The sequence below is a fragment of the Eschrichtius robustus genome, chromosome 13 (genome assembly GCF_028021215.1).
Source record: "Eschrichtius robustus isolate mEscRob2 chromosome 13, mEscRob2.pri, whole genome shotgun sequence".
Lineage (NCBI taxonomy): Eukaryota > Metazoa > Chordata > Mammalia > Artiodactyla > Eschrichtiidae > Eschrichtius > Eschrichtius robustus.
In genome coordinates, this window is record NC_090836.1 from 101,014,048 (window position 1) to 101,026,874 (window position 12,827).

Genomic DNA, 12,827 nt, shown 5'->3' on the forward strand with positions numbered 1-12,827 from the left:
GAGCTCTTATGAATAAAACCTTCAGAAAATCTGAGTTTTGAAGTTTATTGTTGGTGGTTCTTTTAAAGTCTCAAGCATCATTCTTGCAAAGACTAACATTTTAATTTGCTCAAACTGACGAGGGTCCCGAGGCTCAGCGGGGCAGCCCCGAGGCCCTCTGGAAGGCCGCTGTTGATGCTAGAGCCCCGCGCTGGGCCTGGGATGACCTCGGAAAGACTCAGGCCGGGCGTGGGTGTGGGCTCTGTTTTGGGGACACCCTGGAAGTTCGTGAGACACCCCGGAAGTTCGTGAGACACCCCGATGACAGATTTCACTAGTCTGGGGGACAGGCCCTGCAGTCCCCGTCTGTCCGCGCTGGGCTCGCAGAGCTGGCCCCCTACTGAAGGAAGGCCCGGAGGAAGTCGTTGTAGGAGATTTTTGAAGACAGCGTCTTGTCGTAGTACTCCAGGATGTGGAAGAACTCCTCCTCGGAGAGGTTGACGCTGTACTGCCCCAGGACCTGCAGGAGAGACGGGGAGCCCCCGCTGGTCTCGGAGCCACTCAAGGAGGCATGCGCCCACCTCTCCTCCCGCCCCGAGCCTGGACCGCCCACCTCCAGAGCCGCCCCCAGCAGCTCTCTCTCCCGCTTCCCTTCTCCCCACCCCTCTTCTCTGCCCCCCCACCCAACAGGGCAGCCCTGTCCAGCAACACGGGTGTGGGACAGGAAGACCCCTGGACTTCCCTTCAGATGGGAGCCGCTGGGGTTCCCTACCCCTACCCGGCCCTCCCAGACTCGCCTCCCCGAAGGGTAGTGAGGCTGGTCAACGTGGAGGACGAGGAGGATGGACGGAGAGGAGGGGACTGGAGGGGAGACCTGGCCACAGGGCCTTAGCTAGGGTGGGGCCTCGGGGTGCGGCCCACCCGGGGAGGAGGGCAGGCCCACAGGTGCAGGGTGCAGGGAGTAGTTATGACCCAACAGTAATACAGCCCGTGGCAGAGCCTGCTATTGCCCAACCAATACCGATTGCCCTTTCCCCTTCCGTTATCAGAACCCTGATTTTCTTCCAGGCTGCTGGCAGTCCACCTAAAAAAGGCAACATTTCTTAGCTTCTCTTATAGATAGGTATGTTCTGGCCAGTTAAAACTAAGTGAGAATGTTATGTGGGACTTCTGGGAATTGTCTAAAGAAGAAGGGCATGCCCTCTTTCTCTCTTTTCTGCTGCCTGGAATGTGAAAGTGATGCTGGGGCTTTAGCAGCCATCTTGGACCATGAGGCAACCTTGAGGCAGGAAGTCAGGTGTTGAGGATGGTAGAAAAAAATACAGATGTCCCCGATGACTGTCCGGCCACCACGCCAGCTCTGGACTTCCTACCTCTGGGATTCTTTTATGGGAGAGAGAAATAAACTTCCACCATGTTTAAGGTGCTGTTATTTTTTTTCCACCTCTGTTATGTGCAACGGAGACAAATTTTAATAGATAGATACCCTATTAAATAAATACAACGATTAGGTTATACATTTCCTATCTATGTTTTGTGTTATAATTTGTTTCTCAGAGCGGGCTAGAAAGTGGGCCTAGAAGAGCCTGATGTTCCTCTGGGGCCGGCAGGACTGGCCCGGGACCATGGGGCTGAGGTCAGCTGGCCTGGCTATGGGGCTGATGGGCTGAGAGCAGGAAAGGCGACTGAGCCCGGGTGTCCAGAGGGTCCCAGCACCCATCTGGTCTCTGGCTCTGGCTCTGCTGAGGGCAACGTCTCCGTTTCTATTGCCCTCTCCCTGCTGTCACCCACCCTGAATTCCTGGGAAGTTACATGTAGAGGAGGAGACTAACAGAAGCTCACCCGCTTCCTTCCCTTCTCTGGCTGAGAATTTTACTTGCCCCCAAAGTACAGACAAACGCTGTGAGCTGGCTGCCACTGCGGGGCATGGAGGGCCCCGCCCAGCGACAGGCCTGCCCCCGCCCACCGTGTGCAGCACTGGGGCTCTAGGGGGCGCCTCGCCCTCCAGCACCTTGCACGAGGCCCTTGAGAATGCAGCCCCACCAGGCCCTCCAACTGCGGTTCATCTTCCTGCATTATTATTTAAGAAAAGCTTTTTTACTTAAAAAACTTTTTTTTAGCTGTTGAAGCACAGGTAAATCTAAGGAATACATTTTATTGTAGGTGCATTTTGAGGTCATAACCCCTTCTCTCTTCGATGTCTTGACTGAGTTTTCTTCTTGGCTGTAATATTTGATTTTTAATCTAATGTTCTAGACCTCAATGATTTTCTGAACCTCAGTGGCCGGGGTGGGGATGCAGAGAGAAGAGGAGAGGGGGGTCAAGAAACTGCCAATCCAAGGAGTTCTACGTTATTCTGAACGTGGGAGTTTTAAGTCACCCTTGAGGGTGGTCCGTTTCTTTCCTCTGGGAGAAGCACTCCCAAGGTTCTGCAGGGTAAAGTCAAGCAAAGGTTCTGCTCCAGAGGGGCGGCTGCGGTGGGCGAGGCGCTCCCTCCAGACCACCTTCCTCTGTGGATGCTGGACTTCCTCGCGGGGCAGGAAAGGCACCGGGGTTCAGGCTCTGTCAGGAGAGCTGCTTACCAAACCGTGTGGTGCGCAGTGGGCAGCCCCTCCACGTGAGGGCAGCTGCGGGAGAGAGGAGGGCCGACCCCGGGGCTCCTGTGAGGCAGGGCTGGGGTCTGTGGGCCCTGAGTCGGACACCTGGGACCCTGCCTTGGTCCCCCGATGCTGTCATTCTGCTCTGTGACCCTGCTGGCTCCCCCCATAAAGACCTGGAGGGGTGGCTGGGGAGGAGGCCTGGCCTGGCGTGGGGTGGAGTGCAGCCAGGGCTCCGAGGAGCCGCAGCAGGTGTCGTGGTGCCCTAAGGGCAGCTGCACTCAGGTGTTGGCACCGGGACATCCCTGCAGGGTTCTAGAAAGCTTCAGGGAGGAGAGCCTGGGGTCTGCAGCGCAGGGACAAGTGCACTCGGCTCTTGATAACCTGGGGGAACCGAGGAAGTGAGGTCTGGGACAGCTGCCCACACCTGGGCCTTCCGCTGGGGGTTGGCGGATCCTTTCTGGAGGTTTTCTGGCCTCTGGCATTTGGCAACTGCTTCCTGGTCAGAGGTCACAGCCGCACAAGACCTGTGCTCACCTTCCTGAAATCAGCCACGCTCAAAAGCCCCGTCCTTCCCTCGTCGTAGGCCTTGAGCGTGCGCCTCATCTGCCTCCAGCAGCACACAATTCTGGGTTGAATCCGCAGCAGGGCGGAGTAAAAGGAAGAAGTCTCAGCACCGCCTTCTTTCTGGGAAAAGAACCAAAAACCAAGAGGAGGTAAGAAAGGAGCTTTTGGATGGGAAGGATGGAGCGGACAGGCCATGGCCCGAAGGGGAGGGGGAGGGCTGCAAGCTCCTCTCCTGGGCCTCGTTCGCGTCTCGGCCCCTTGCTCACTCCCCACCCCACGCGCCCAGCGAGAATGGAGTCGCCAAGCTCCCCATCCCTGCTGCCCATCCTTGCATTACCAGTCTGCGTGTGGGCCGATCACAGACAGCATCTCCCTGACATCTCCTTCCCCTCCTCCCCCACGCTGGGAGGAAGGTAGGTCTCCTCATCCCCATTTCCTGGATTGGGAAATGGAGGCTCAGGGAGGCTCCGCTTGACGCCAACACCTGCCAGGCCGCCTCCCAGGGAGGCCCCCCCTCCCACGTACTTGAGGGGCGAGCCAGACAGATAACCGGCCAATTTCAAAATAGTTTGAGGGAAAAAAAGAGATTCAGCTGGGGTCTTCTAGTACGTTCTTATAATGAACAGAGTTTTTAAAAAAATCACAAGGTTGTAATTATATCTAGTAATTAGACAGTACACTACACTATGATTATTTCATTTAGGTGCTATTTATTAGATTGAAAACAAGATGTTTTAGCACGTTTTAGCCCCAAAGCATGTCTGAATATCACAGAGGTGGAATGTAGGCGGTAATGTGTGACACATGTTGGGAAAGTTTCATTTTTAACATGGCACTACATGGAACAAATTAGCACAAAGTTAAATTGCTTTCAATTTTTATATCATTTAGCACCTACGATAGAAACCAGATACCCTATAGCTTCGTTAGCTGCCAATTTATCCAATCAGCTGGTCGGCCTGCACGGAAGAGAAGGGATTGTATGCGCACTTGCCCTTCCCGCACCCAAGCCTGGCTTGAGAAAGGGTTTCCCATCCCCGCCCTGTACACCAACCCATCCCTAGAAGTCCTCCGCCTCTAGAAGAGCCCCCAAAAGCAAAGCCCCAGCTCACTTCCACAGAGGGTGTCTCTGCTGTCAAAGTTGTAGAAAGCCCCCAAAGCACTAGAAAAGGCAATGGCCCTTTTAGCTACTCTGCCGGCAGGCAGTTGGCATGGTGGGGCCTGGACAGCCTGCAGAGGGGATGGGGGCTGGCACAGGGGCCAGGCAGGGGCAGGGGCAGGCCCTGGCCACACTCTCTCCTGGGACAGGCTCTCGGGGAGTCTCACCACCTGTCAGTCATGCCCAGGATGGAAGGCAGGACTAGCCTAAGCCACAGAGCGGAGGCTGTGGTCACGTCTGGGTGAAAGACCGGAGCTGGGGGGCGAGGCAGCAGCACACGGAGGTGAGCTGGGACATCTGCCCAGGGGCTCAGCACCCCTCCCCTCATTTACAAAAAGGGGAGCTGATGCCGGGAGAGGTGGAGGAGGGCCAGAGCTGGCGGGGGCCTGGAAGGCTGTGCGTTCTCCACGGTTCTCCAGCTATGTTCCTGTGTCCCCTGACGACCCACCAAGGACAGTGTTTTCTCCACTCACAGAAAAGCTGAGCTAGAGAAAGAATTGTCTTAAGGTTAAGTTTTACTTCCTTAACTTGGCCTAAGCCTTTGATGCTACCTCTTGCTTGGCTAAACTAGAAACTATGCTAAGATGGGGCCCGATTTAGCCCAAAATGACAAATGCGGCTGCATGGAAAGCTTCTGCTATGGAGTCCACTGTTTGCTGGGCTAAGCCGCCATCGGTCTTAAGCTGTCACCTGTGCTGTCAGGTCTGCCCCACACCTCTGGTCCCCGCAGCTGAGTCCTAAGGCAGCTAGCTGGCGTCAGCTGTGTTTGCTCCCAAGTCGACAAGGCCAGTTGTACTTATTTAATTCAATGTAACTTAATTCAGTGTTATAGATGATGGAATATGAGTGTGAAAAAGCCTTTTTCTACTTCATGCTTTGGAAAGACTCGAGAAAGGTGAGTCCGTGAACAGCGTGGCTGAAGTGGGTGTGGGTGAGAATCATAAAATTACAAACGATTAAGAAAAAAGGTAAAAATCTAGGGCACAGCCCCTCCAGTTGCCATTTAAGCAACTTTAGGGTCTCGTTCCTCTTCAAGGAAACAAGAAGAGAACTGTAGACAAGGCATCACGGGTGTAGTTTATGCAAGAAAGAGAAAGGCTCTCCAACTGGCCGCCCATACCAGGAGCAAGGTCAGCCCGTCTCAGACAGTTGATGAGTGAACAGGCGGTTATGTGTAAGTTACAGGGGCTTCCCTTTGCTGTGGTCCCACCCCACTTACCTCTCCAGTGAACTGACCGAGACCCCCCCGCTCGTGGTGGCCGTGTGAGCCGCTGACACTCTTCCCGACGCTCGCCACACAGAGGTGCCCGCGGGCACGTGCCACCCAGCCAGTTTAAGAACCTGGATCCAGGCTGCTGGTTCCCAGTCTGGGGTCTCCAGGCCCTTATGGGGCCACCGTTTGTATGAAGTGAGACGGTGGGATTTAGGCGGAACTGAGAAAAATGAAAGAAGCCCGTTCAGCCCCTTTCCTCTGGACGATTCACGTACCATTTTATTCGCGTTCTGGATTTTCATTCTCTGCATCAGCGAGGTTTCCTTTGCTTTTAACAGGAGGACGCAGCTCTGAATGAAGTTGCAATAAGCAAACCTCCCGTTGTTCTTTAAGTCGTACTTGACGATGAGCTGCCGGCACTCATCTCTGTTTACGTCCAGGTTGAATTTCTCCACGAGCGCTAAAGGCAAACATGTCAGTTCAGTTGGTGGCGGTCGGTTCACTCATTCGTTTGATCACGCCTTCATTCACTCACTCATCACCGGCTGAGACGCCCTGTGCTGGCTTCACAGGCTCATGCTTGGTGGCTGGACAGATATGGAAACACACAGGCACGCGACGAGGCAAGTGCGGCAAGGAGGGAGGGGACCCGCGCCCTGCTGGGCCCCCTCGGTCCTGGCTTTGCCTGCCGGCCCGGCTTTGCACGGTCACCGTCGCTGTGGTCACAGCAGTACGGACACGGCACCGTGGGGCTTACGAACGCAGGCGGGGAGAAGGCAGAGGGATGGTCCCAGCAGATGGGAGTCGGGACAGAGCCAGGCAGGAGGGGAGAAGGGAAGGTTCCACGTGCTAGGGTTGAGTCTGGCAGGGGCCCGACTGTGGGCCAGGGATTCAGACTTGGCCCCCAAGCAAGCGTTTTCCGACTGTGCTTCCGAGATATGCTCTCAAGGGTCTTCCAGGCTACACCACTTTATGCATTTTGAGTTTTCATTTTAATGATGATCTAAAGTGTGTATTCTGGAATACACGGACCTCCCAGAAGAGACAACCGCCATGCGATTTGAGGGTTTGCGTCTGGCTTTCTGACTAGGGTCACGTCGATGCCACATTGGGGAGTCCTCCTGGCTGCCCTGAGGTGGCAAAGTCAGGATGTCAACACCCTCTTACTTTGCACTAATACTTGTGCTCAGTCTTTTACTAGGTATACAGCCGAAGCTTCTTTTGGAGTCACAACTCATAATTGGAAGAGAGGCAGGATAAGGATTTTAGTTTCAGCTGAATAAGCTGAGACTTCCATTGGACATCACGAAGGCAACAAAGTTTCTGGGAGTGGAACACGGTGCTACACTGACTGTTGAGGTTAGTTAGGGAAACCAGTGGACGTGGAATTTATAGACATGATGTCTTCAAACCAGAGCAGCCCAGAAGACGCTGCTGTGCTTGTGCAAACACGTTTCTTTGCCTTTGCACAGAGGAAAGCAGTAGGAGGACACGGTGCACCCAGGACATGGGCGGGGGGACCCAAAGGAATGGCCACTAGATGTCTTGGAGGTTCCAACTTGCAGAAGGCCATCCCACATGTACAGAAAATACAGAATGACTTCTGAAAATTAATCAGTATTTTTTTTTCAGAGCACTGAAGTTGGATGCGCTGTCAGAGCCGTGGATGGGGCGCTTACGGGAGTTCACGGGTAAAAAGAAAAACAGTGATGATGGTGATGATGATGAAGAACCGCAAGTTAGGGTTCATCATGCTCAAAATCAAAAGAATTAACTAAAAACAAGTGGGACGCACACGTGCATTACAACCCACATTGGTGATTTCGTTTCAGCGAAACATGTCACATCAAATCAATGTCACATCGCTTAATTATAACTGATTTCAAATTTTTACATTTAACTCATAAGTGTTTTTTTTGGGGGAGGGTAGGAGCTGTTCACGTAAAGAGTTTACACCATAAAAGTAGTTTATGTTGACATAGGAGGTTCTCAGGAAAAACGCTTTCCTTTAAAAGGGGTCCATATATTAAAGAAGGCAGGGGGTGGGTGGGCTGAGGGGGCTTTTAAGCAGAGGAGCGACCTGGTCGGGTCTTCCTGTAATGTGAAAGGCTGCGTAAACAGTATGCAACAATTAGTGAGAGTGTACATCTAACTGGTCTTATTTGAAGACTACCCAAGTGATACACGGCGAAAATCCAATCAACAGGGCAGAGCTGGGTCCCCAGCTGTCCCCTGCGCCCCGCCCATGTCCCACCTCCCTCAGCTCTCCAAGCGTGTCACCATTTACAACCTGCCCAGAGACCACAACGCAGCCTGCGGTTTCGCGTGCCAACTTGATCAAGAGGCTGCGGACCTGCCTGGTAGGGGCTGAGGCGTGAGGAGTCCTCGTCCCCACTACTGGGATTTATCGAGGTGCTCCCCGCCGGGCCCCTGTTGTGTCACTCCCCTGCCGCCACCATGAGGAGTGGACTTGTGCTGGGAGGCGACCCTGCATCCCCGGGGGGGGGGGGGGGGGAGGGAACGGGACGCACCCTGGAACGCGGTGGCGGGGATCTCGCCCTGCTTGCTGGCGTCCCTCTCCTGGCACTCTCGCAGGAACTCGCGCCAGCAGCCCTGGATCTTCTTCCGCAGCTTGTTCTCGATGGGCTCGCAGCTCTGCAGCGGCGGGGTCGTGCTCGCGGGGCTCTAGCAAGATAGAAAACTGTCTTGTAACCTGAGATCCCACATGGAAGTGATAAGAGAAACTCACAGATGGGACTCAGGTGCACAATTTCACAGGCAGCATTTTGTCAGAAATAAAATGAAAAACAAAACAAAAACGGTAATGTTACCATTTTAACAGAAACAGTTTGGAAACAAATATATAGCCGGCCCTTTCTGGCTTCTGGAGGCCTCCACATTCCTTGACCCGCGGCCCCGTCCCTCACCTTCAAAGCTGCAACGCCGGGTGGGTCTCCCCCAGACGGCATCTCTCCAGTGTGACCCTTCTGCCTCTGTGTCCCCAGCGACCGGCCCGTGGGATTACCTCCGGGCCCCCGGACACTCCGGGACAATCTTGTCTTGCAGTCAGCCGATCAGCAACTTTAACTCCCTCTGCAACCTTGATGCCCCCTCGCCATGTAAGGTACACATTACAGGTTCCGGGGACTGAGGCGTGGACGCCTTCGGGCTGCACCTGACCCCCCTTCATTCTGCTCCACGCACCATCTTTAACTCACTAAACACTCCTTACATGTTCACTGCTCTTGCCCATCCCCCCCAAGATCGTAAACTCCACGAGGGCAGGGACCTGTGTTCATTCTCTGCACGTAGTAGGCGTGCGATAGACACGTGTTGACTGAAGGCCCGAGGAATGAACGCGTGCTCACCGTACAGGAAGCTCGGAGGTGGGGGCTCATGTGCCCGGTTGGCATCCCCTCCACCACCCTCCCCTGGAGACACCGTCAAGCTTCTTGCAGAGGAAGGGGAGCCTCGGCGAGGCTGAGCCCCTCTCCCAATCCCAGGCCGGGGCGGCTCGGCCCAGGTCCAGGGCCGTGCGGTCAGACAGGCCTGGGTTTGAAATCAGCTCTCTCTGTGTCTAACAAGCGACCTGAGCTCACGAGGACCCTTCTTAGAGCCTCGTATCTTCAACCGTAAAACGGGTGTAACAACACTTACCTTGCGGGTCCTGTGGCCCACGGCGGGGCTGTCCACCCCGGCGCATCTGCGTTCGTCCGAGATGATGCCCTCCGTGTGACTGACATGCCGCCCCCGCCGCCAAGGTCCCTTCCTGCTCTGAATCCTCTTTACTCTTCCCTCCCCCCACCCCGTGCCCACAGCTACCTCCCCTCCCAGGCAGGTGACTGAGAGGGCCCACCAGTGGCTCTTCTCCGTGTCCCCCGCCCCAGGCTCACCCTGGCCACCTTCTCGGTCACCCGCACCCTGTGGGGACACTAGGAGCCCAGCCCCGGCGGGACGTGGACCCAGTGCGACGCTGCGAGACGGGAACTCACGCAGGGGTGACTCCGCGGTTTGGACCCCGCTTTCAGGTCTCGAGCGGGCGATGACCCTGTAGACCTGCTTCTCTCTGAGGCCTCGCGGACACTGTTCCCTCTCTGCGCCTTGGCCGAGTCTCCCGGGGCCGCCTTCTCCGAGCTGAAGCTGCTCAGGAGGTCCAGGTATTGCAGCCTCCCCCTGGCGTCGACGGGCATCTCGTCCCAGAGCCTGTCAAACTGGCAAAGAAGCAGAGGTCACCTCCCAGGGTTAGTGGCAACCCTCAGAAGTGGGGAAGAAGCCAGCGAAGAGGCGCTCTCCTCCGCAGGGGTCCAGGGCCCACGTCAAATGGAAAATTGAAAAAAGAGAAACACCCATCCGGCTGCGGCTTCCTGGGAAAGCCCACGCGGGAGGATTATCCACGGCTTCTGCAGGACATTTTTAAATTGAATTGGGCCCTTAGCGAGCACTTTAAGGCCATTAAGTCCTGTGATTAGTCACAGAGACTGAGCTGCAGGACAGAAGAATGTTTTAGGAGAAAATGCAAATCAAGCCCCAGCCCACCTCGTTCCCCGGGGAGCCCAGCCAGGCCCGTTCCTGCTCCTCGAAGGCCCCCTGAGCCCTGCAAACAACGCACAGGTGCCACAGCCCTCAGCCACCGCAATTTTTCTCACCCTCAGGGCAAACAATGTCTTCTCACAAGATGAAAAGGGAGGCATCTGGAGAACAGCAGAAGTTTACGGTTTTGTGTCGGTGCCGTCTGATGTCACGGGCTGTGTCAGGGCCACACACGGCACAGCTCGGATGTTGCTAAATGACTCAATGCCAAGTGAGCCACTCTTGATGACGCGAGGGCTCTCAGGGAGCCGAGAAGAATGGTAATTTGCTTCCAATTTGCTTTTTCACAGCCCCCGAGGCCCAGTGCAGCTGCCTCTGAACCCCTGAGGCCATGGGAAGGACGTTCCTACCCTGTGCCTGAACTTGGTCAGAAACCCGCTTGGCTTGTGGGCTCCACTGGGGTTTTCCAGAAGCATATTAAAAGGGACCATGTCCGGCTCTACTTGAAATTCTGGAAATGAAGTACTGAGGGGTGAGGAAGAGAGGGAGAATATTCCAGGACCTGAGAAGGGAAAACATTTTAGTTTGGGACAATATTCTTGATGTGTTTTAGCTTTTTATTTCAAAATCATTATAGAGTCGCAGGAAGTTGCAAGAATGGTACAGAGAAGTCCTCAGGGACCCTCCACCCAACTTCCCTCCAAGGTTACGTCTTACGTAACAACTTCATGTGTGTGTGTATAGTTCAGTGTCATTTATCACGCCTGTAGTTTTATGTTGCTTTAATTTTGATCAATGAGGGAAAACAACTCGGTAGAGTGGAAGTGAGGGTCCTTGAGAAAGTGACCACATGGGCTCAGACAGACCTCACCATCATCACCAAGGGCAGTAACCCCCGCACCGGTCTCCTCCAGGGAAGTTCTCCAGAACCACTGGGCAGACCAGAGCCTCTTCTCTTCCTTCCGGCATCCTGATGAAACCACCCATGAGGTGACACCTAGCCTGGCTGAGAGACTCCCCAAAGGATGCTCTGAGATTCATCTTGAAATGCCAACCGTCTTGCAAAGGTGCTAGCACACAGTAGGTGCTCAATACATGTTTTTTTTTAATGGCTGAAGATCCTTAACACATGATAAGACCGATCAGACAATGGGAAGACCCTTTAGAAATGAAGAGGGATGGAGGGAAGGGCTAATTCGTGTTCTGATCACATCTCTCAGGAAGGGCTTTAAGGAAGAAAGATGTGGCTTAAAGGAGGGTGGGCTGCCGGTGGGCTCTCGTGCTCTCGTATCTTAGCAAGACTTGGGAGGCAAGCGGGAGGAAGGTCATGTGATTAAGGACAGATACAAAGGATGGCATGAATGCTGCAGGAGGCAGTGAAGAGATGAAGCATGGAAATGAGGACGCCTACAGAATGGCCAAGGACAACCAAAGGGGCTCGTTCTCAGGCAGGTGAGGCAGGGGCCCACCACCTTCCTAATGAAAGCCTGTGAGGGCAAGCGACGTCAAGGCAGGACCGCGCAAACCCTATTCTTATCCTATTTTAACTAAAGGGGCTTCAACGGGCAGAATACACATTGCTAGGATGGGCCTGGGTGGGTGGGGAAGTGGAGGCCCACGTGTGGCTCTTCAGTCCTGACGGGTTACAGCCCAGGACACTGACGCAGCCTGGAGATGCAGCACAGGATGGCGGCTGGTGCGGGCTGTGGGGACCGGAGGGGCATGAGAAGACTGGAAATGGGTACCACAGAAGTGGACTCTGGAAACTTACGGGCCTGTGAGCTGGACGTGAAACCCGGGTAAAATTCCTGTGGTTTGTGATGGAACTGAAAAGCAAGTTCATTCCATGTCACCAAGTTTCCATGTCACGTGGCAGAACGCACGCCTGCTGAAAGGTCCCCTGGAAACGCAGAGTAGCAGACAACTACCTTCTAACTACTTAAAAATTCACCACTTAGGGTTCCGCTTCTGCTTGTGATGTGGGAAGCAGCAAGCGAACGCCACTCCCATTCTAACAAGAAAAAGCCAAATACCTACAAACTCAGAACTTTTCTTGGGCCCATGAGAGAGTTGAGGTTGCAGGAGCCGAGGGGACTGAACTCCATGGAGCCCCGAGGCTCCCAGGAGAGCCCGAAGCGCCAGCTCTCACGCCTGGCGGGGCTCAGGAGGAAGTGCGAGGGTGGGAAGAAATCAGCCGAGATGTTAGCAAATTCCTGAAGGCCAAGCTGGGCTGGAGCTCAGGCTAGAAGAGCTGGGAGTCACGGGCACAGGGAACGCTCACACTCACAAGCTCTCCTCCGCAGCCTTTGCCACTGCTCCCGGGAGGCCACGTGAAGCCACTGGTGGGGGATGGGCGTGAAACACCGCCCGCTTCTCCAGACCCTCCTCTACTGGGAAGCAAAGCCACAAGGGGAGGCATAGCAAACCCACTCGAGCCCGGGGGCCCTGGGCAAGCTTCTGCTGGAGGGATCTGACGCTGGGGAAGAGTAGCAACAACAAAATTCAAATGTAGCTCAATTACCCACCAGACTGATTCAACAACGCTCCCACACTCACAGCCTGACAGAGAAGAGGTGCACCCATTTCCAGGCATAAATATCATTTATACCACCGTCTCTACTATTCTTCTTCACACGATGTCTGGCATTCAATTTTTTAAAAAACTTGAAGCATACAAACAAAAGAAAAACAGACCCATTGCCAAGAGATACAGCCATCAACAGACAAGACTCAGAGATGACCCCACTGTGGGGATTGTCAGACAGGAACATTAAAACAACTG

The 12,827-nt window shown here is 54.5% G+C and overlaps 1 protein-coding gene across 1 annotated transcript in view; it reads right to left on the reverse strand.

The window, feature by feature from the left end:
- Nucleotides 1-234: 234 nt before the first annotated feature.
- The window catches only part of EFCAB6 (EF-hand calcium binding domain 6), a 264,209-nt gene continuing 251,616 nt past the window's right edge, over nucleotides 235-12,827 (reverse strand). The window contains exons 29-33 of the mRNA XM_068560155.1: nucleotides 9,508-9,726; nucleotides 8,047-8,200; nucleotides 5,791-5,975; nucleotides 3,114-3,263; nucleotides 235-499 (exon numbers count right to left, since the gene is read on the reverse strand). Coding sequence (XP_068416256.1) covers nucleotides 377-499; nucleotides 3,114-3,263; nucleotides 5,791-5,975; nucleotides 8,047-8,200; nucleotides 9,508-9,726 — 831 coding nt within the window. The 3' untranslated portion in view covers nucleotides 235-376. The remainder of the gene's footprint in view (nucleotides 500-3,113; nucleotides 3,264-5,790; nucleotides 5,976-8,046; nucleotides 8,201-9,507; nucleotides 9,727-12,827) is intronic.